We start from the raw sequence: 24,197 nt of genomic DNA, 5'->3' as shown, positions 1-24,197 counted from the left end.
CCGATACCTAGCCACAATCTGTAACAACTTTCTCTGGCAACCCCCCCTACCCCCCCTCCCCCTGAAACTTACCTCCTGAAAATCTCCCGGTCCCAGCATCTCTAGAAAAGGTAAAGACACAAAAATGGCAGTTGTCTCATATTTTGCACACAGTCACAGTAATGGATACACAATGCCCGGGCCCCAGAGCTGACATTCTAGGACCTCAAAACACGGGGCAGGGGTAACCAAGCAGGCTTGACCTTTATTATAAGCCTGGTTAACTCCGTCACCGCCACAGGCTTACCCTCGACTACGTTTACCTCTCCAACCCAAGATCACGGCTACAAGGACTTCATCAACTCTCAACTCTCCAATCCCAGACCACGGCTTAACAGACTTCAGCTACTCTTCTCTCTACAACCCAAGACCCCGGCGAGTATACGGACGAACCCACTCTCCTGCCCAGACCCGGCTACGCTTACAATCCGCCTTCCAGGCACGCCTCTGCTGCTGTCGGTGCGTGGTTTTATACCTTCCCACCTCAGTACCGGTTTCTTGTCTTGTTTGTGGGTAGTGCAAACGTTACAATAAGGAGCATCCTTCCCAAGAGCTTACAATCTATAAGACAGGGTAAGTGGAAACAGAAGGTACAGGGGGATAAAAAGGATGGTGTGTGTTGGATGGCTTCTTGTTAATTGAAGGAGTTGGCATTGAAGAAGTTAGTGGGATTATGATGAGGTAGAACTGTGAGAGCAGGTAATGTGTGAAGATGTAAATGCTTCAATATACTTCTGCAATATTTTATCCAAGAACAATAACAGAGCATTTCTAACAGCAGAAAATGGCTGACACCCTTTCACCATCTTTGGCACGACTCGGGTGTTATGTCCAAGACAGTCCGCGGTAGAGTGAACACTGACCCCTACTGCAGATACGCAGGGGGAGGGGATGACCGATCTCCAGGGCTTTGAAGTTCTTACTTTTCCTCTGATATTGACCTGGTTTAGTATTAACTGTCTTAGTGGACTGGAACAGTGAAGGCACATTGGAGAGACTCTCTTAGGGGGACCACCTTTTGCGCAACACAGGTGTTATGTCCAAGAGAATCTGAGTTAGAATCTGATGCCACCTCCTGATTGGCTGCTGCTGCTGATTTGGTAATGCAGTCAATCAGAATGGAGGAAACTGCCCAACTGCCTAACGACTGCCCTGCTTTCTCAATGCTCCTCATTCTTTTCATCCTCCCACTGCTCCCCAGGGGGCGCTAAATCCCTGCTGAGAAACACTGTTTTTGAGGATCCCAATAACTGTCTTGAGAAATCCAATCTGTACCTCAATGTAATCAGAATATTCCTGGAGTCGTTCCACATACCAGACACTGGTACCTTTTACTACTATATCGCATTGAAGGGAATATGATAGTACTGTAAAGGAGAGATTGAAATACTCTTAATTACCCATTTATTTCAGTATATAAACATACAAAACAATATTCATATTATTTCACATCACAGTAGGTTTCTGAAAAGTTTAGCTCCAGTAGGATTTACAGCACAAATGCATCGCGAGGTGTTCTCTCGCAGTATACATTCCTGTCTGATTCCCACCACAAGGAGCCAGGACATCCATTCTGTTTGGCATTTACTCTGGTTCCTGGTATTGAATGTGGGCTCTCGGGTGACATTTCTGAGGGTCAGTTATACATCTGTGACATTTTGTTTAGCTCGGCTACCTTAACTCTTTGTGTTCCAGGAAGGACTAGAACATTTTAGTTATCAAAACCTATTTCAATAGATCTGTAGAAGGTACCTCTATAAAATGTAAATTAACCCCTGATTTGCTTTCAGTTTTGCAATAGTACTTCTTTAGCTTGCAGTATATTCCAATTGCAATTTGGGACATGTTTTATACTACCGGTAATTGAAATGTTCAACCAGTAATGTTAAATTATATTTATGCTATTACCGTATTTCCTCGATTGTAAGACGCAGGTTTTTTCCCTTTTTCACGTGGCTAAAATAGGACTGCGTTTTACAATCGATGTACTGGGGAAAAAAACAGCCAGGAGGCGCTGCTGGAGAGGCCTGCCGGGTTTTCTGTGTGCAGCAAAAATGTCTGCGATCCCAGCTCCCCTCCTCCCCCTCGTGCAGAGAGATATGCAGGAGATGCAGCCAGTCTGTGTTCTGCACACAACATAGCTGTTTACAGCCCCCTCCCCTGCATGCAGAGAGATCACGGCTCTGTCTTCACAGCAACCGGACACAGCAGCCCCCCTCCTCCCCCCTGTCAAATCTCTGTGTGAGATGCACGGGCAGAAGGAGGTGTCTGTGTGTCTATCTCTGTGTGTTTGTGTGTCTCTGTGTGCCCTTTCATTCTCTCCCTCTCCCCCTATCTCTCCCCCCTTCCCCCATATCTCTCCCCCCCATCTCTCTCCCCATTCCCCCTTCCCTCAATTCTCCCCCCTCTCCCCTTCCCTCCATTCTCCCCCCTCTCCCCTTCCCTCCATTCTCCCCCTTCCCTCCTTTCTCCCCCTCCCCCTTCCCTCCGTTCTCCCCCCCCCCCATTCCCCCTGTCTCCCCCTCTCTCTCTCCCCCCCTTCCCCCCTCTCTCCCCCTTCCCTCTCTCTCCCCCTCTTTCTCTCCCCCTCTCTCTTTCTCTCCTCCTTCCCTCTTTCTCTCCGCCCTTCCCTCTCTCTCCCCCCCTTCCCTCTCTCCCCCCCTTCCCTCTCTCTCCCCCCTTCCCTCTCTCTCCCCCCTTCCCTCTCTCTCCCCCCTTCCCTCTCACCCCCCCTTCCCTCTCTCACCCCCCTTCCCTCTCTCTCTCTCCCCTTCCCCCTCTCTCTCCCCCCTTCCCTCTCTCTCTCCCTCTCTCCCTCTCCCCACCCTCCCCCTATCCCCCCTCTCTCTCTCCCCTCTCCCTCCCCTCTCAATCCCCCAAGGAAAAAATTCTGCACATTTAATATAGTGGGGTTTTTTCCCCAATTTTTTTTATTAAATCAAGGGTGCGTCTTAGAATCGAGAAAATTGGGTAATTAACTTTGTTTCTCACAGCACATTTATTTCCAACAGATAAATCCAGGAGCAGAAGTATACCTGCAGATGGGCACACTCCTCTTTGCTCACAAGATCGTGTGAATGAAGATAACAGTGCTGTTAAAAGTGATCAAGGAGAAAATTACTTGAGGCAAAATAACCCAAGTAAGAGACAGAGAAAAGCTGTGAGAATTATGGCTGAGGAATCGGGCTCACGTAAAGAAGAAAATCCCACAGTTTCCCACATATATACACTGAAAGAACATGAACATGCATCTACTCCTATTAAGAAGTGGGACAAAGGAAACACTAATGCCCAGAAAATTAACAAAAACCTGTCAGTAATGACGTATAAGTGCAGTGAATGTGGTAAAAAGTTTAATAATAAATCAGATTGTACAATTCACCAAAGAACACACAATACAGAAAGCCTGTATAATTGCTCTGAATGTGATGAATGCTTTACTAGTAACTCGGCTCTTGTTAAACATCAGACAATTCACAAGGGAGGAAAATTGTTTCCTTGCTTTGAATGTGGGGAAATATTTTTGTGGAACTCAACTCTTGTTACACATCAGAGAATTCACACAGGTGAGAGACCATTTGTTTGCTCTGAATGCGGGAAAAGTTTTACCCGTAAGCCAGATCTAATTAAACACAAGAGAACTCACACAGGAGAGAGACCATTTGTTTGTTCTGATTGTGGAAAATCGTTTTACGTTAAGTCAGATCTTGTTAGACATCAGAAAATTCACACAGGAGAGAAGCCATTTGTTTGCTCTGAATGTGGGAAATCTTTTTCTCTTAAGACAAGTTTGGTTAAACATCAGAAAATTCACACAGGCGAGAAGCCATTTGTTTGCTCTGAATGCGGGAATTCTTTTTCTCTTAAGAAAGATCTTGTTAGACATCAGAAAATTCACACAGGAGAGAAGCCATTTGTTTGCTCTGAATGTGGAAAATCTTTTTCTCAGAGTTCAATTCTTGTTGCACATCAGAGACTTCACACAGGAGAAAGACCATGTGTTTGCTCTGAATGTGGAAAATGTTTTTTGTGGCACGCAAATCTTGTTGCACATCAAAGAATTCACACAGGAGAGAGACTATATGTTTGCTCTGACTGTGGGAAATCTTTTTCCGTTAAGTCACATCTTGTTAGACATCAGAAAATTCACACAGGAGAGAAGCCATTTGCTTGCTCTGAATGTGGGACCTGTTTTTACTCAAGCTCAAACCTTAATAAACATCAGATAATTCACAGAGGCAAGACCAAGACCATTTGTTTGCTCTGAATGTGGAAAATATTTTTTCCATAAGTCAGATCTTGTTAAACATCAGGGAATTCACACACGAAAGAAATTTAATTGCTCCTAATGTGGATTTTTTTTTAATCCAAATTGTGAAGCTTGATAATGATCAGAAACACCACAGAGTTTAAATCTATAGCTTTAAAAATGTCACCGTGAGTCATGGATGTTTGCTCTCAGAAATATCATTAAGGGCCTTATGTGATGGAAGAGACCCTTAAATAAAGGTTATGCCCAGCCTACGACCGATTTTCCCATCAGGTACCTTAATTTTGGAGAGAAATAGAACTAAAATGTATTTAAAGTAGGGTATTGCTTTTTTGTAGACTGTATACCCTCCCCCTACTCACATCCAGCAGAGGCCCCCTGCAGTGTTTCCTCTGTCCTGTGCCTGGCTGCTCCCATTTTGCTGCATGACCCCTGCTGAGATGAGGCCTTTAATGTTTCCTAGATCTCAGGCAAAGTGGCACACTTGTTTAGGGAATCAGTATCCCTTTCCTGTCTGGATTCCCTCTTATTTTCACATTTCTTTTTATGTGCGGGTAACTGACCAAAATGACCCTGTAGGTCAAAAAAGCCCATAGGGAACAATTGGGCCGAAAATCTTTAAAATTTCCTTCCTGGCAGTTTTGCTTTTAGACTCACATTTGGAAGCCATTCACTTGCTGTGTTGTCTCTCCTTGGACACGTTGGACCATGCAGTAGCCCCCTGCCTCTGCGCAAAGCCTTCCGTCCCCACAGACTGTAACTTCTCTTATACTGTAAGTTGTAGGAACTTTTACTGCCTTCCCATTTATTTTACTGCTGCTTGGTGCTGAATTGTATGTTAACCCTTTGTGTACTGTACCTCTCTTTATTAAATCTATTCTCGTGAAGGAAAATATTGCCATGTGATCCTTAGTACTTGGTTATTCTGTTGTATACTGTATTGTGTGGCATTTGCTAGTGTGCTTACTTGGAGCTCTGTGACTCTCCCATTGTCCTCAGTAACCACTGAAGGATAGTATAGACTGATGCTAATCTTTTATGTAGGACTATTCTGGAGGCCAGGGTCATATGTAAGATGATTTAGCCCAGATAGCTTCAACTTGGCCCTCTTTTCAAAGCACAACAAGGTCTGTATCTTTTCTTCACTTTATTGAGGGAAAGCAGGGTAAAAGACAGGCACTTGTGAAGAGATGTAGATGTTTAGATAATGCCTCTCTGTGGGTGCTTGGTAGTTAAGGGCAGGTGAAAAGGGTAATCCTACCACTACAGCAGTTACAGCAGGTACTCACTCATCCAGAGGTTATGATGGAAAGGAAGTCCCAATGTATGCTGGGTAGCAAGATAGCCTGGGGACAGACCATCTGTGGGCAGAGCAGAGGGGGGAAAGCAGACTAGCCCATTCTGGTGAGGATCTCAGAGGCTGCAGTAGCAGCTCACTGATTACATGCCCAGAGGCAAGAAATGCAACATTGTTAAATATCACACAGACACAGTATGCAGCTGAAAATAAGAACTGACAGGCAGAAGCTGCAAAGGAAAGAGGGGGGTGGAACAGAAATGCAGTTCTTGTTCCATGACAAGGACTGACTCCTTGTGAGTCAGTGATTACGGGGAGTGGGTTCCTGTATAAGTGCATTATTCTTGGGTTGGTTTCCCCTCAAAGCCTGATCAGTGGCAACCTCCTAGATAGTTGAGACTAGGATTTTTACTTTGTATGCACATTTTTTTTGCCTAGTTTTTCTGCGTCTGTTCTGGGAGCCCTGAGACCCTTTGAATTTGTGGAGGTCCCAGTGCTCACAGAACCCACAAGAGCATAGTAGTAAGCATTTGGCTCCCACTGAGAGCTGGTGGTTCCCAGGAGTGTGTGGGATGTACCCCAGGTATAAGCATAGCTCTTGGGAGGTCCCCCTTCGGTCCTGGGTAGTGGCTATACCATCCTTGTAGAGTCGGCTAGGATTTGGTCAGTATACAACTGGTCAATGTGTGTTTTTGGCACCACTTTTTGCCCTAGCCCAGGTGGGAATCCCTTGCAGTTAGTAGGAAAGAGGCACTTTGCCTGCAGGCGGAGTCTGGATAGATTTGTTGTACCAGTGACCTGTTTTTGTATTCTGCTGTTCAGTCTGTTCCTGCTGCCTGAGGCCCCCTTCTCCCTCTGTGCTTCGATCCCTTCTCTGGACCCCCTCATTTAAGTTGTGTCATTCCATAAGGCACCTTCACATGAACGGGTTGTAAGGTATGTTCCAGTGCTGGAAGGCGATTTATTAAATAGCACCACTTAGTAGATATCCATCTAAATATCTTCAAAGGTTTTGACTACATTCTCAGTTTTCATTTTAGTTATATGAACTATCTGAAGTTTTTTTTACTTTAGTAAAAGACATTATTTGTAAAACAAATATTTTTTTAGCTTGTCAAAAATATACTCTGTGTGAAATGTATGCTATGTAGATAAAACGCTTTTGAAAAAAAAATGCTTGAAAAAGATGGTTTTCTTTGGCACAAATATTCAAGGTAGGAGGGTCACAAAACATGGAAGAGAACAAGAAAATGCATCTTTTTTGTGATGTAAGTAAAAGTAGGAACACATTCAAATCAAACATCACGAACAAATACACAAGTGACACTTTTATTAAGTGTAGTAGTAGTTTTGTAGTCTACTTATTGGAGTATCTCTGTGGTCTCCTATATGTAGGGAGGACCAGTAGACTTGTTAAAGAAGGTTTTGCGGAACACATTTATAACATTAAGAAAGGATTAATAACATACAGTGTTTCTAACCACTTTAGATTAGTACAGGCATATCTCGCATTAACGAACGCAATGGGACTAGAGCATGTATGTAAAGCAAAAATGTACTTAAAGTGAAGCACTGCCTTTTTTCCACTTATCGATGCATGTACTGTACTGGAATCATCATATACGTGCATAACTGATGTAAATAACGCATTTGTAACAGGCTCTATAGTCTCCCCACTTGCACACAGCTTCGGTACAGGTAGGGAGCCGATATTGCTGTTCAGGACGTGCTGACAGGCGCATGCGTGAGATGCCGTTTGCCTATTGGGCGATTATGTCCTTACTTGTGAGTGTCCTTAAACCGGGGTGTGCCTGTACATGGACAAGACCTGAAATGGTTAAAATGTTTAGGAATAGAAAGTCCCAAAGTACATTGGAGGGGAGGTAATAGAATCACACACATTTCAGGAAGGGAATCTTATTGGAGTTACTAGCTTACACACTCACTCCATTCATTATTTGTTGTATGTTTATAAGACAAACATACCTTATTTCCTCAATTGAAAGACGTCATCGATTCTAAGATGCACCCTTGATTTAATTAAAAAAATTGGGGGGGGGGGGAAATCCCACTATATTAAATGTGCAGATTTTTATTTTTTTAACTAGCAGGGTCTGTCACGGGGACCAGATCTCTTAACACATTAATACCCGGATCCTTTGATTGAGCCAAGCGAGAGATAAAATAAATTGTGATTTATTTATAACATGAACATACACAGCGTGGTTTTGAAAAAATACGAAATAACACTTACGTGGACGGGGCAAAATGAAATAAAATGTTCCCGGAATGAACTTCCCAGAAATGAAGTCTCCAGGAACAAATTCCAAGGAGCAGGGTTTATATATTATAATTATAATAGAGCCGCAAAACAGTCTTCGGCTAGTAGCGCCGTACGCAACCACTCTTACTCCGCCGAAAGTAATCTTTTCGTTCTCCCACTGCAGGATTAGTTGGAAAATCCTTAGTCCTTACGAATACTGGAAGCTTGATACAAATCTTAGTTACAATGTTATCTTGTATCGCACGCTAGATGAATCTACCTCCCGATCGGCTGCACAGACTTTTAAAAACACACAAGCCTAGTCTTACACTGCAGCCAATCGCTGCATGGGAATCAATCATCCCACCTATTGGCAAGCTCTGCAAGTACTTCATGGAGCCAGGCAAAGGCTTCAAGGTATGCTATAGTCATGCGCCAACCTCGCACCTGAGCTGCTGTGCATCCCTAACCAAGCCGACTTTCCTGGCGACATGTTGTCTACCCTTCCCCTGGCATCTGGACATCTGCCAGGGAGAACTGTTTATACTCACTTCCCAGCACTTAAGACTTTTACAATGTAAGTACCTTTTTAAGTTCGGACCTTCCTAGACATTCCGGAGTCATCTCCATGGGATATTTCGGACGTCCTGACTTAAGTTATGCATGACTCTGGCCGGAATGGCCGGTCATATACCTGGGAATCACTGAGTTTGTGAACTAAGTGTTTCTGCAGCTCCGCCCGCTGGAATGTAAATGTCCTGGCTCTTATAATTTTAATACACCAAAAAGAGGGGGACTTCCATTCATTACTTTGTATGAAAGTTTAAAGTATAATAACCATAATGAAATAAGAGAGATGAGACACTGCTCAAACCATAATGTCAAGTAATATGAAGTGAGCCTGGTGCACAGGGAAAATAACAATAATGAACAAAAAAGTGACATAGGTCACAGCAGACCCCTATTAGTTGCACTCTGGCAAAATGATGGGATACCTAGCTTATTTGAAGGAAACACATGGAGAGTAATGTGTTATGGTAGAGCTAAACCCTAAAAGTTTCACGTTGAAGACACAACAATTTAACTAATCCTAACAAATATGTGCATTCCAGAGTATATCTGGTGGTGAGTCAATACTATCACTCAACAATAATGGGCGTGACGTCACTAGTGGGCGTCAGTGAGTGGGATCTCATGTAGAGCTGAGCAGACCCTGCTGGGATATACTACAGATCGGTTGCAGCATTAGGGGACTAATAGGGGACTGCTGTGACCTCTGTCACTTTTATGTTCATTAGTATAATAACCATACCTGCTTTAATGATTACCCTCTAGCACTCTGCATATCAAAAACATTAGCGAAAGTTAGCTTGCTGCCTATATGCTATGCAGCAAGCTGCCGTGTTTTAAAACTTTTTTTTTTCCTTTCTTGCAGGGGGGTGAGGGGGGGGGAAGGTGGCAGTGAAACATTGTTGCAAAGCGCACAACGGATACATAGTGGATACATTGTAACACAGGATAATGATGCGGTCCCCTTATACCTAGCGGGACACGCACAGACACTACTTATACAATGTAGCATACAATAATGATGTGGTCCCCTTATGCCTAGCGGCACACACACAGGCAATTACAATACAATTACAGGTTTGCAGCCATTGTTAAGCGTTCAATGTGTATAGAAAGTGGGTGCTCCAAAGATGGTGACATTTTCACGTGATAACCTCCATCATTCAAATGTAAGGCTCCTACAACAGACTATAGTACGGAGTGGGTTTATAGTGATGTGTGATCTGTGAGTGACCAGTCAAAATACACAATAACTTCTCCTGAAGGAAAGCCATTGTTAGGCTGCAGAGCTGACACTCTACCACCCCAATATGACTCAGGGGCACCCAGCCAGGCATAATACCTTTATTTTATGGCCTGGGTACCCCCTCACAGTCACACCTCCCCACCTCCAAAGTGTATGGGCTGTGATAACCGCCCCAACCGGCGGTTTGACAGACCGCACAGCTCTTGAGGTTACTTGGTCAACAGGACTGTCCTTGCGAGATAATCCGTCCACATTTTCGTGCTCGCTGTCTTTCTTGTGTTGGATCGTGGAGTTGAATTTTTGTAGGGCAAGACTCCAATGCAGCAGCATGGCATTTTCCCCGGACACCCGTTGTAACCAACTCAGGGGGTTATGGTCAGTAGTAACAGTAAAGGGGCAACCGTATAGATAGGGCTGCAGCTTGCGGAGTGCCCATACGATCGCCAAACATTCTTTTTCAATAGGGGCATAAGCCACTTCCCTGGGCAACAATTTGCGACTTAGGTATACCACAGGATGCTCTCCTCCCCCACTTGGCTGAGTACAGCACCGATACCATAGTCCGAGGCATCGGTCTGCATCAAGAATTTTTTTAGCATAGTCTGGTGTAGCTAATATAGAGGCACTAGCCAGTGCGGTCTTCAGAGACCCAAATGCCTTTTCACAGGCTGGAGACCAGACAACCAGAACTGGGAGTCGCTTCTGTGTCAGGTAAGTCAGGGGTTTAGCCACGGCGTTGTACTGTGGCACAAACTCCCTATAGTAACCAGCGGTGCCTAGGAAAGCCATAACCTGCTTCTTAGTCTTGGGAATGGGCCAAAGCATGATTGCCTCCACCTCAGCTGGTTCAGGCTTCAGATGCCCTCCCCCCACCCGGTGTCCTAAGTACAACACCTCTGCCATCCCTACTAAGCACTTGGTGGGTTTTAAGGTAAGCCTGTCTTTCCTCATTCTTGCTAGCACTGCTGCTACGTGTATCAGGTGAGAATCCCAGGAATTACTAAAGACAGCAATATCATCCAGGTATGCCCTCGTGTAACCCTGCATCCCTTCTAACAACCGATTGACCAGGCGTTGGAAGGTAGCCGGGGCATTCTTCATCCTGTATGTCATCACTAAAAACTCTTAGAGACCACTCGGAGTGATGAATGCTGACTTCTCCATAGCCTCTTGGGTCAGGGGGATTTGCCAGTACCCTTTACTCAAATCCATTGTAGTCAGATACCTTGCCCCTGCGAGTTCATCCAGAACTTGTCCATGCGGGGCATGGGATAGGCATTCGAGACCGTCCCTGCATTGAGCTGCCGGTAGTACACACAGAAGTGGGTGGTCGGATCCTTCTTGGGTAGGAGGACTATCGAACAAGCCCAAGGGCTCTGGGATGATACACTTACCCCTAGGGCCAACATCTCTTATACCACCCTTCACCTCTGCAGATATCCGGTATGCATGCTTATGCAGTGGACGCAGATCACCTGTCAGCACAGGATGATCTTTAATATGTGTTCTTCCTGGCTTGTCCGAGAACAGAACCCTATACTGCTCTAACATCTTCCTAGCCTCTGCTCTCTGCTGCTCACTTAACTGGGACCCTATCTCTACCTGCTCCACTGTACCCCCATGCCTAGTCTCCCCTAAGAGGTCCGGCAGAGCATTGCTTGCCGGTTGCCCCATCGGTGGGCTACAGATAGCCAGCACAGTGTAACACTCGCGCTATCCACAAACGAGGCAAGACCCCGGCACTGAGGTGGAACGGTACAAAGCCACACACCCAAAGCAGTGGAAGCGTGCCTGGAAGGCGGATTGTCTAGCGTTGCCGGGTCTGGGTTGGAGAGAGAGGGTAAATCAATATACTCGCCGGATCCTGGGGCTGGAGACAGTAGAATCGTAGAAGTCCATTAGCCGTGGTCTGGGAGTGTAAATAGAAGGATTGTCCAAGTTTGTGTAGCCGTGATAAGGGGTAGGAGAAGTCGCCATAGTCCAGAGTAAACCGAGGTCAATATCCAGAGGGGGTTCACTTACAAGTCGGATCGGTACACAAGAGGTTAAATCTGCAAGACAAGACTGGAACAAGGCAAGGCACAACTGTGGAAAGCAACAATGCTACAACAGGTTATGCGGAGCACTGACAGAGCAGGAACAGGATATAAGTAGCAACAGGAAACCAATAGGAGCGGGGGTGGAGCGGCCCCAGCGGAGGCCGGGATAGGTCATAGGAGACAACGGGCAGATTAGTTCTTGATGTGCAGCTGGGGATCGGTACGTGCAGTCACGCATGTGTGCTGCGTGTGAGGGAGGCGCAATGCGTCAGAGGAGGCAGAGCCAAGCTCCGTGGCAGAGACTGAAGAGGAGCGGGTGCGCGTGTGCTCTGTAATTAAAGCGGGGGTGCGCGCACGGGCGGAGAGGAGAGCGGAGGCAGCTGCGGTACTAGTGGCAGGTAAGGAGGGAACACGCCGCAAAGGACGTGTTCCCGAATTCCTTACAGTACCCCCCCTTGAGGATCGGCCTCAGGATGATTTCCATAAGGCTTGTGCAGAAATTTGGTGTGAAACTTCCTGAGTAAGCCTGGAGCATGGATCTGTTGAAGTGGCACCCAGGAGCATTCCTCGGGTCTGAAACTGTAATGGACGTGCTCACCATAAACCGGGACCGGACAGCGGGGCTGAGGTGGGGATGTGAATACACCGACCTTAGACCACAAAGCCGGTTCAGGATTGCACAGTCCATAGTCAATCGTAGCAGGGTCAGGGTTGGAGAAGCCAAGGTAATCCATAGACACAGAAGAAAGAACCCTATAGGATGCACACTACCCTACTAATCAAAATAATAAAATTGTATTGAAATCTGAACTTAACACAAAAAATATAATATTTAAAAACCAAAATAGAGCGCTTGTGTGTGACCAGCGTATACCGATGTCCCAATGGGGTGCTGAGAAGCAAGGAAAATATATCCACAGGGTAATGTATATCAACTGATAATCTCTGTGTGATCTTCCAATAGGAAGGGATAGTATAAGTGAGAGACTGAATGGATAGTATAATATGATGCACCTAATGTCACTATAGCTCTGATAATGTGTGGAGCTATATAGTGACTACTGTGGAAAATGAAAGCGTAATCTGTACATACAAAATACCTAATTCCTTACGTAGAAAAGTAGGTATATGGAGATTACAGCCCTGTATTCAGTATATCTGGCTGAATCTCCAAATTTAGTCATTATTGGTCAAGACAGAGAAGTGAATCCCCTCAACCATGACAAATCATGATGTACTTGACATTGATTACTCCCAATAAAACCTCCTTGTGTCTCCACAGCTAGGTGTCTTGCTGATCAAGTATAGAGAGTATCCACAGAACAGCTGGTGCAATGTGTCTCAAACAGTCTCTTACTATAGCCACTATGTAATAAACCAGGGTGGTATGTAGATTGAGGTAGTTGAAGGAGATACGCCACAGGGTTAACTTGTTCGATGATATTAAGGGGACCCAGGAATCTTGGAGCCAGTTTCAGGGTGGATGTCTTCAATCTTATGTTCCTTGAAGATAGCCATACCTTGTATCCTGGCCTATATTTGGGCGCCTTTTGGCGATGCCGGTCCACCTGTTTCTTCTGTCTGAGGACAGCCTCTTGTAGAGTCCTTTGGATTCTTTTTCAAGAGTTCTGAAGAAAATTTACCCTGAAATCTGCTGCTGGGACTCCGGAAGGGTCAGAAGAAATAGGGAGGCAGACTGGATGAAAGCCATCATTTATAAAGAAGGGCGACTCCTGGGTGGACTCGTTCTGAAGTGAATTTTGAGCGAATTCAGCCCATGGGAGTAGTTTGATCCAATTATCTTGTGCGTCGGAGATGAAACATTGGTGGTATTGCTCATGAAATTGATTAATTCTTTCCGTCTGCCTGTTTGTTTGAGGGTGATACCCAGATAAAAAATGAAGTGAGATTTCAAACCTTTGAGCGAAAGCTGGCCAAAATGTTGAAATAAATTGTGATCCGTGGTCGGAAACTATGTCGATTGGGACTCCATGGATACGGAAGATTTCTTTGACATATACACTGGCGACACACTTTATTCGAGCTCGGCTAGTCCCACGAATTCGGGTATACCCGGGTGTATTGAGGTTTGTGACTGTTTTCTGCCCGAGTGCATTGAGGTATTTTCCAAGCAGGGATTGAAGCATTTTATTCCCGCTGGCTGCAATACTGCACAGTATATATATATATACTGCATTACAATTCATGAATTTATGCCATCTGGTAGACACGCGAAGCATTGCAGCCTATTAAATTCTAATCATTATCATTTAACTGATCAGCCGCCCGTCAGCCAGGCATGAACCCAGGCTGGGAAGGCAAACGCAACGGGGCTTGCCAGAGGTGAGGAGCGGCTCATTCCAGGTATCTGCCAGGTACATACTGGGTATTTGCTCGAATAAAGTGTGTCGGTGCAGTATATCTGCTAGAGTAGCAGAATTAGGGAGACCCTTGAGGGGTATAAAATTGGCTTGCTTGGAGAACCTGTCTACAATGACAAGGATGGTGTTCATCCCGTTGGAGACTGGGAGCTCGACAATGAAGTCCATTGACAGGTGTGTCCAGGAACGGTCCGGAATGGGTAAAGGGCGAAGCAGACGAGACGGCTTGTTGCAAGCGGACTTGTTTCGGGCACAGGTGGAGCAAGAAGCGATGAAGTCCTTAATGTCTCTCAGCATGTTTGGCCACCAAAAGGTACGTCGGATTAAATCTAAGGTTCTCTTGGTACAAGGGTGACCAGCAGATTTGGAGGAGTGACCCCATTCCAGGATATTCCGGTGGAATCGCGGAACAGCATTCAAGCAACCGTCCGACGCCTCTATACCCTCGGGAATAAGTGTTTGAGACTCCAATATCTGGTCCAGCACTTCAAAAGAGTTTGCTGAGAGGATATACTTAGGAGGAAGAATGCTTTTTGGGACATCTTCGGACTTGTCTTCGCTGATGAATTGGCGGGATAAGGCATCAGCCTTCAGATTCTTAGTACCGGGAATGTAAGAAATAATATAATTGAACCTTGAGAAAAAGAGCGCCCAACGGGCCTGACGTGAGCCAAGGTGGCGAGCGCCTTCGATATACAATAAGTTTTTATGGTCCGTGAGGATTGTAATGGGGTTCTCGGTACCCTCCAGGAGATGTCTCCATTCTTGAAGAGCAAGTTTGATGGCTAGCAGTTCTCTATTCCCAACATTGTAATTTTGCTCTGCGGAGGAGAATTTCTTTGAGAAGAACCCAAAGGGGTGTAATTTATCCTGAGGAGATTGCCTTTGTGAGAGCATGGCTCCTGCTCCGATATCCGAGGCATCTACCTCTAAAATGAAATGGTGGGTAGGGTTTGGATGACGCAAGATGTGGCGGAAATGAACGCCTTCTTGAGAGACTCAAATCCTTGGGGACCAAGAAGAAGGATCCGCGCTTTTCTTAGTCAGGGCAGTAATGGGAGCCACAGTGGCAGTGAAATTACGGATACATTTACGGTAATAATTGGCGAAGCCAAGGAACCGCTGAATCGACTTGAGAGAAGTGGGTTGGGGCCAATCAAGAACGGCTTTAAGTTTATCAGGATCCATAGCGAACCCTTCATGAGAAATAATGTAGCCTAGAAAGGAGGTAGAGGTTTGGTGAAATATGCACTTCTCCATCTTGGCATAGAGATGATTCTGTCACAGTGTGCTCACCACAAACAAAGCGGACCCGCGGTGCTGAGGTGGGAATTGGATAAAACGCCACCCACAGCCACGAGGGCACGTCCGGATTGTAGGGTTTGTTGAGGCAGCTGGGTCGGGAGTGGAGAGGTACAGATAGTCGGTATACTTGCCAGAGGTCGGTGCAGGAGAGGTACGGATCGTTGCTGGTGGTAGCTGAGGTCGGGTTTGGAGAGAGGAGAGTCGTTGAGTTCCAGGTGCCGAGATCAGGATTGGAGAAGGTATCATAGTCGTAGTTCGGTACCAAAGTCTGGGCAGGAGAATAGCCGATGGTCGAGGAAAGCCAGGTCGGTACACAGGAAAGATAAGCAAGGCAAGGCAAGACTGGTAAACACAACGCAACTGGTACTATGCTCAGCCAAGGAGTAAGTGACAAAGCTGAGCATAAGTAGGAAAAGGAAGTCCAATGGGAAAGGAGCAGCCAGGGGTGTGAGTCCAGCGAGAACTGCCATAGGGCAGAGAGCAGGTGCAGGGAGTACCTGAGTAGGAAGGCAAGGCCAGGAGCTGTAGTGCGCCTCCGTGCGTGTGACAGCGTGTGCTCCGAGGACAGCACTACTTAGGTGGCGCTGACCTGCGCGTAAGTGCGGCAGTCGGGCAGCATGGGAGGAGACAGAAGCCAGCTGCGGAGCCTGCGGCAGTGAGGGTGAGTGGGGAGGGCGGCGGCATTGCTCCCTGAGCCTCACAGTACTCCTGCACCCCCCTTCAGAAGCGACCTCTGGGCGTTTCAAAGCTGGTTTGGAAGGATGCTTCCGATGGAAAGCCCGTATGAGTCTGGGGGCGTGAAGATGCCGATGATGAACCCAAGACTGTTCCCCTGAGCCAAAGTCGCTCCAGTGGACCAAGTACTGCACCGCCCCCCTGGAGATCCTGGAATCCACAATAGCCTGGACCTCGTACTCCTGTTGTCCTTGTACGAGTATGGGAGGAGGTGGTGTGGTGGTGTCAGGGAAGCAAGGGATTAGGAACGCAGGTTTGAGCAGACAGACATGGAAGATTGAGGGAATCTTCATTGAGGGAGGAAGACGCAGTCGGTAGGCCACTGGGTTGATTTTTTTGTACCACAGGCTACAGACCAAGGAATCTGGGTGCCAGCTTGGGCGTGGCCACTTTGAAGCGTATGTTTTTTGAGGATATTCATACCCTGTCTCCCGGACTGAATTCCTGAATGGTGCGACGGTGACGGTCTGCTTGTACCTTTTGTCTGTTAGTTGCGACTCTTTTTCCATAAGTCCTGAAGAAGATGAATACAATTATTCACGGCTGGTACCTCCGAGGAAGAAGAAGCTACTGGCAGACAGGAAGGGTGGAAACCATAATAAATAAAGAATGGTGATTCTTGTGTGGACTCATTGCGTAGAGAATTGTGAGCAAATTCAGCCCATGGCAGAAGGTCCGCCCAGTTATCCTGTGAGTCAGAAATAAAACAACGCAGATACTGCTCCAGCGTTTGGTTAGTTCTCTCCGTCTGACCGTTTGTTTGTGGATGATATCTAGATGAAAAGTGCAACGAAATACCCAGCCTTTGAGAGAAAGCACGCCAGAACCTGGAGATACATTGTAAAGATACATTGTGACCCTTGGTCGGAGACTATGGTCTGGGAAAACCCATGAAGACGGAAGATTTCCTGAACAAAGATATCTGCTAGTTTGGGAAAGCTATGAAGTCCTTTCAAAGAAATAAAGTGTGACTGTTTCGAGAAACAATCGACGATGATGAGCATCATGTTCATCCCTTTAGAAGAAGGTAGGTCTACTATGAAATCCATAGACAAATGGTTCCAAAGGCGGTCCAGAATTGGGAGGGAGCGTAGGAGTCCCAGTGGTCTGCTGCAGGGGGTTTTGTTACGGGCACAAGTAGCACATGCCTTGACAAATTCTTTGATGTCCCCTTGCATACCTGGCCACCAAAAGGTTCGTTCCACGATGTCAATGGTTCTACGAGTTCCTGGATGCCCAGAAGATTTAGAGGAATGACACCACTCGAGGACCCTCCTTTGGTATAGTGGTGCTGTGAAAAGGCGGCCCTCCGGGACTTTGAGCCCTGTAGGGACCTGAGATTGGTCTCGAGGAATATCGTCTATGACGTCAACTGAATTGGCGGAGCTTATAAATTTGGAAGGAAGTACCATCTCCTGATGCTCTTCGGATTTATCCACTGGAAGAAACTAACGCGAAAGGGCATCGGCCTTCAGGTTTTTTGAGCCAGGTACAAAGGAGATGATGTAATTAAAGCGGGAGAAAAAGAGCGACCAGCGAGCTTGTTATGCTCCCAGGCGACGAGCGCCCTCTATGTAGAGTAGGTTTTTATGGTCGTTAGGATGGTGATAGGATTCTCCGTACCCTCCAAGAGATGTCTCCATTCCTCCAGAGCTAGTTTGATTGCCAATAGTTCCCTGTTCCCTACATCGTAGTTATGCTCGGCTGCCGATTTTGTTTTAGAATAAAACGCACAGGTATGTAGTCTTGCCATGGGTGATTTTCTTTGAGAAAGGATGACGCCGGCCCCTACGTCAGAGGCATCCACCTCCAGAGTGAAAGGTAGTTTGGGGTCAGGGTGTATCAAGATAGGGGCATAGACGAAGGCTTTCTTCAGATGATCGAAGGCTAGGATTGCAGCTGGAGGCCATGATGCAGGATCTGCCCCTTTCTTGGTCAAGGCAGTGATGGGTGCTACCGTGGAAGAAAAGTTTCGGGTGAACCTACGGTAATAGTTTGCAAAACCCAAAAAGCGTTGTAAGGCTTTTAGGGTGTAGGACGGAGCCAATCTAGGACTGCTTTGAGCTTGACTGGGTCTATGGAGAAGCCTGAATCAGAGATTATGTATCCGAGGAATGGCGTAGAGGTACGGTTGAATTGGCACTTCTCCAACTTAGCGAAAAGATGGTTCTCACGAAGGCATAGTAGGACCTGTTTAATGTGAGTGACGTGTTCTTGGGGGGACTTAGAAAAAATCAAAATGTCATCCAGACAGACAGTGAGGAATTTGTTAAGAAGGTCCCGGAATATCTCATTGACAAAGTCTTGAAAGACAGCAGGGGCGTTACAAAGGCCGAAGGGCATGACGAGATACTCGTAATGGCCATCACGAGTATTGAATGCCCTCATCCATTCATCGCCCTGGCGAATTCTCATCAGATTGTAGGCACCGCGCATCTCCAACTTGGAGAAGATAGTTGACCCTTGTAGGCGATCAAAGAGTTCCGAGATCAAGGGTAGAGGGTACCGATTCTTGAGAGTCATTTTATTGAGACCCCTGTAGTCAATACACAGGCAAAGGGACCAGTCCTTCTTGACAAAGAAGAATCCGACTCAGGCCGGAGAAGAGGATTTCCGAATGAACCCCCTCTGAAGGTTTTCTCGGATATAATTGTTCATGGCCTTAGTTTCGGGAGTGAGAGAGGATAGGTTTTTCCTCGGGGAAGTACTGAGCGGGGTAGGAGGTCAATAGGGCAGTCGAAGAGACGATGTGGAGGAAGAACTTCAGACCGAGCCTTGTCGAAGACATCGCAAAATTCTTTGTATACCTCTGGTAGAGAATTAGCATCTTTCTCCAAGGTGAGTAGCCCATTGACATTATGCACCGGCACCAAGCAACTCTCCGCACAAAGGGTACTCCACTGGATTGGTTCCTTGTCGGTCCAGTCGATGCGTGGATTGTGGCGTTGGAGCCACGGGAGGCCCAGTATCACTTCAATAGAGGGAGTATGGATCACATCCAGGTGAATCTCCTCCTTGTGGTTCCCCTCTGCGTGTAGATGGAAGGCAGTAATCTGCAGGGAGATGAAGGCTGGCTGAAGTGGCCGTCCGTCGATGGACTCCAGGCCTACCGGTACCTTATTGTGGACAAGCGGAATGTGGTTCCTCTCGGCGAAGGACTGGTCGATAAAATTGTGTCATCCCCCCGAGTGCGGTGACTCGGAAACTCTCTCCTATAAGCAAAACGGGAATCAAAATCCTGGTAGGTAGGGACTGTTTGGTGATAGGGGAGGTGGAAAGTGTTCCCAATGAGACTTTTCTGGATCTCATTGGGAGTTGGCATTTCCCGGTTTGTAAGGGCACTGCAGCACTTGATGACCAGAGTTGCCGCAGTATAGACAGAGGCTGGCGCTGCGACGATGTTGCTTCTCAGATGAGGACAGCTTATTGCCCCCTAGTTTCATGGGTTCCGGAGAGTCGGAGTGGGGAGGTTCCAGTAAGGTGAAGTGAAGGGAAGGTGATCTAGGAGACCCTTGACGATGCTGGGATCGCTCAGCCCTCCTCTCTTGCAGGCATTGATCTACCCGAATGCATACGGCGATCAGTTCCTCCAGATCTGTGGGGCGTTCCTGTGCCTCGAGTTCATCTTTTAATGGTTCTGTGAGACCCTGCCAGAAGGTGGAAGACAATGCCTCGTTGTTCCAACCTGTCTCCGAGGTGATGGTCCAGAACTCCAGAGTGTACTTGGCAACTGATCGGTTCCCCTGGGAGATATGAAAAAGGGAGGAAGCTGCTGTCAACTTACGCCTTGGAGTATCAAAGACCGTGCGGAATTCCCTGGCAAAAGTCCGATATCCTGTGTAAGGTCCGACCTCTGTTCCCAGATGGGGGAGGCCCAGGTCAGGGCGTCGTCCGTAAGGAGAGAGATAATGTAGACGACCTTGGATCTTGGGGAAACAAAACGAGAAGGCGCTATCTCAAACTGTATGAAACACTGAGTTAGGAAGCCTCTACACCCGTGGGGATCCCCTGCATAACGGTTAGGCATCGGAAGACAGGGTTCAGTGGAAGTCGTGGCGTGAGTCATGGTAGCAGGGGCAGCGGCCACTGTAGATGAAGTAGATACAGGAGGAGCGCTTGAACAGTGAGGGAATGGATGCTCTGCTGTAGCAGGTCCATCCGACGGTCATTTTGCTCCATGTTTCTCTCTAATCCAGAGAACATATTGGTGTGAGAGGACAAGGTTCTCTCCACCTCAGTGGGGTCCATGTTTGTTGGGCTGAGCACACTGTCACGGTGTGCTCACCACAAACAAGCGGACCCACGGTGCTGAGCTGGGTATTGGATAAAACGCCACCCACAGCCATGAGGGCGCGTCCGGATTGTAGAGTTTGTCGAGGCAGCTGAGTCGGGAGTGGAGAGGTATGGAGAGTCTGTATACTTGCCAGAGGTCGGTGCAGAATGGGTATGGATCGTTGCTGGCGGTAGCCAAGGTGAGGTTTGGAGAGAGGAGAGTCGTTTAGTTCTGGGTGCCGAGATCAGGATTGGAGAAGGTGTCGTAGTTCGGTGCCAAGGTCTGGCAGGAAAATAGCGGATGGTCGAGTAAAGCCAGGTCAGTTCACAGGAAGGATAAGCAAGGCAAGGCAAGACTGGAGGCAAGGATAGGTAAACACAACGCAACTGGTACTATGCTCAGCCGAGGAGTAAGTGGCAAAGCTGAGCATAAGTAGGAAAAGGAAGACCAATGGGAAAGGAGCATCCAGGGGTGCGAGTCCAGCGAGGACTGCCATAGGGCAGAGAGCAGGTGCAGGGAGTACCTGAGTAGGAAGGCAAGGCTAGGAGCTCTGTGCACGCCTCTGTGTACGTGACCGCGCCTCCATGTGCGTGACCGTGTGCGCATCGAGGGTGGCACTACTTAGGTGGTGCTGGCGTGCGCGCGCGCGTAAGTGCGGCGGTCGGGTGGCATGGGAGGAGACGGAAGCCAGCAGTGGAGCCTGCAGCAGTGAGGGTGAGTGGGGAGCGTGCCGGCGGTGGCGTTGGTCCCTGAGCCTCACAGATTCTCACGAAGGCGAGACAATACTAACTTCATATGCTGGATGTGTTCTGTAAAAGACTTAGAAAAAATGAGTGTCATCGAGGTACACAATGACAAATGAGTTAAGGACATCACGAAAAATCTCATTTGCAAACTCATGGAAAACAGCTGGTGAATTACAAAGTCCAAAAGGCATAACCAAATATTCGTAATAGCCGTCGCGTGTATTAAAGGCCATCTTCCATTCATCCCCTTGTCGTATGCGTATGAGGTTGTAAGCCCCACGTAGATCAAGCTTGGAGAAAATGGTAGCGCCTTGCAAACGGTCAAAAAGTTCTGAGATAAGGGAGAAAGGATAGTGATTTTTCAGGGTGATCTTGTTCAGACATCTGTAGTCTATGCACGGACAAAGCGACCCATATTTCTTTTTGACCATAAAGAAACCAGCTCCGGCTGGAGAAGTGGAATTTCTAATAAAGCCTTTCTTTAGATTCTCTTGAATATATTCAGATATAGCCTTAGTCTCAGGAAGGGACAATGGGTACGATCAAGCTTTAGGAAGAATGGACCCGGGCAAAAGATCAATGGGGCAATCGAAAGGGTGATGAGGGGGAAGGACCTCTGAGCGGACTTTATCAAAGACATCAATGAAGTTGGCATATACTTCCGGGAGAGAAGTTTTGACAGGATTGATGGTTTGTAGACCAGCGAGGACTTGAACCGGGGACATAGAAAATTTCTTAGAAGACACCTCCCATTATATAGGTCTTTTATCAGTCCAATCTATCAGAGGTTTGTTTTGTTGCAGCCAAGGGAGGCCCAGGATTACCTGCACGGAAGGGCAGTGGATTACATCCAGTAAAATCCTCTCCTTATGTCTGTCCTTTGTGGAGAGTGAAATAACAGGAGTCTCCAATGAAATGAATGCTAGCTGGAGGGGACGTCCATCAATGGCCTCGAGACCGACCGGTACCAACTTCTTTATCAGAGGAATTTTGTGTTTGATGGAAAAATCCTGATCCACAAAATTTCCCCCAGACCCGGAGTCGATGAATGCGGAAGCAGGTACTCTGAAGTCAGGACCCTCGAGAAAGATGGGGAGCATAATCCTTTTTGGCAGGGGGGGAGAAGAAATAGTACCCAATGAGATCCCCTCATACCTTATTGGGAGTTTGCGTTCTCCCGGCTTCGGAGGACAGTGATGCGCCAAATGCCCAGGCAATCCACAGTAGAGACATAGGTCTTCATTCCTCCAGCATTGTTTCTCTGAAAATGAAAGTTGATGACTCCCTAACTGCATGGGTTCTGGAGCTTCCTGAGCAGGGAAAGTGATAGGAGTAGGGCTGCGGATAGGAAGCAAAGGGGTAAGAGAACGTGAATGATGGCGTTCAACCCGCCTCTCCTGAAGGCATTGATCCACCCTGATACATACGGCTATCAGGTCCTCGAGCGCAGGAGGTCTTTCCTGGGTGGCAAGCTCATTCTTCAGAGTCTCGGAGAGACCTTGCCAGAAGGCCACTGATATAGCTTCGTCGTTCCAGCCCGTCTCCGCAGCGATGGTCCGGAACTGAAGAGCATATTTTTCAACAGATCTGTGGCCCTGTGAAATGTGAAACAAGGAAGAGGCAGCAGTGACCTTACAGCCTGGAGTATCAAAAACCTGTTTAAATTCCTTTTTAAAACTTGCAAAATTTTGCGTAAATTTAGATCTCTGTTCCCAGATGGGAGAAGCCCATGCCAAAGCATCACCAGTCAATAATGCAAGAATATTAGCCACTTTAGATCTGGCGTAAGAAAAGCGAGAAGGGGTTAATTCGAACTCAATGTCACATTGGTTGAGGAATCCTCTGCACCCATGTGGGTCACCCACATAGCGGTTGGGGGTAGGTAGACTAGGTTCGAGAGAAAGAGTTTGTTCAGAAGTCTGTTTCAAGAGTCCATCTTGCTGTAACTGCAGATAAAGTTTCTCAACTTCATGGGTTAAAAAATTTACTTGGTTTTCCAATAGAGCAAAACGGTCACAGGGGCCGGTTTGGCCCACCTCAGTGTGGTCTATGTTTGTTGGGCTCAGCATACTGTAACGCTCGCGCTACCCACAAACAAGGCAAGACCCCGGCACTGAGGTGGGATGGTACAAAGCCACACACCAAAGCAGTGGAAGCGTGCCTGGAAGACGGATTGTCTAGCATTGCCAGGTCTGGGTTGGAGAGAGAGGGTAAATCGATAAACTCGCCGGATCCTGGGGCAGGAGATAGTAGAATCGTAGAAGTCCGTTAGCCAAGTTCGTGTAGCTGTGATCAGGGGTAGGAGAAGTCGCCGTAGTCGAGGTCAATATCCAGAGGGGGTTCACTGACAAGCCGGGTCGGTACACAAGAGGTTAAATCTGCAAGACAAGACTGGATCAAGGCAAGTCACAACTGTGGAAAGCAACAAGGCTACAAGAGGTTAAGAGGGGGTGGGAGGAGAGAGAGCGAGGGGGGTGGGTGAGAGAGAGTTGGGAGGGAGAGAAAGGTGTGGAATGGGGAGAGAGAGGTGTGGGAGGGGGAGAGAGAGGTGTGGGAGGGGGAGAGAGGAGGGGTGGGAGGGGGAGCGAGGAGGGGTGGGAGGGGGAGAGAGAGAGGTGTGGAAGGGGGAGAGAGAGAGAGAGGTGTGGGAGGGGGAGAGGTGTGGGAGGGGGAGGGGGAGAGGTGTGGGAGGGGGAGAGAGAGAGGTGTGGGAGGGGGAGGGAGAGAGAGGAGGGGTGGGAGGGGGGGAGAGAGAGGTGTGGGAGGGAGAGAGAGGGGGGTGGGAGGGGGAGGGAGAGAGAGGGGGGTGGGAGGGGGAGGGAGAGAGAGGGGGGTGGGAGGGGGAGAGAGAGGGGGGGTGGGAGGGGGAGAGAGAGGGGGGGTGGGAGGGGGAGAGAATGGGGGGCGGGAGAGAGAGCGAGGGGGTGGGTGACAGAGAGTTGGGAGGGAGAGAGAGGTGTGGAAGGGGGAGAGAGATGTGTGGGAGGGGGAGAGAGAGGTGTGGAAGGGGGAGAGAGAGATGTGTGGGAGGGG

At 47.6% G+C, this 24,197-nt stretch overlaps 2 protein-coding genes across 2 annotated transcripts in view; both read left to right on the top strand.

Annotated features, from left to right (window-relative positions):
* The window catches only part of LOC142465287 (uncharacterized), a 54,841-nt gene extending 48,107 nt beyond the window's left edge, over positions 1-6,734 (top strand). Inside the window, 2 exon segments of the mRNA XM_075569307.1 lie at positions 3,033-4,285; positions 4,287-6,734. Coding sequence (XP_075425422.1) covers positions 3,033-4,285; positions 4,287-4,388 — 1,355 coding nt within the window. The 3' untranslated portion in view covers positions 4,389-6,734.
* The window catches only part of LOC142465288 (uncharacterized), a 446,439-nt gene that overhangs the window by 279,176 nt on the left and 143,066 nt on the right, over positions 1-24,197 (top strand).

Source organism: Ascaphus truei, chromosome 13 (genome assembly GCF_040206685.1).
Source record: "Ascaphus truei isolate aAscTru1 chromosome 13, aAscTru1.hap1, whole genome shotgun sequence".
Lineage (NCBI taxonomy): Eukaryota > Metazoa > Chordata > Amphibia > Anura > Ascaphidae > Ascaphus > Ascaphus truei.
This window is presented reverse-complemented; position numbering and strand designations above follow the sequence as displayed.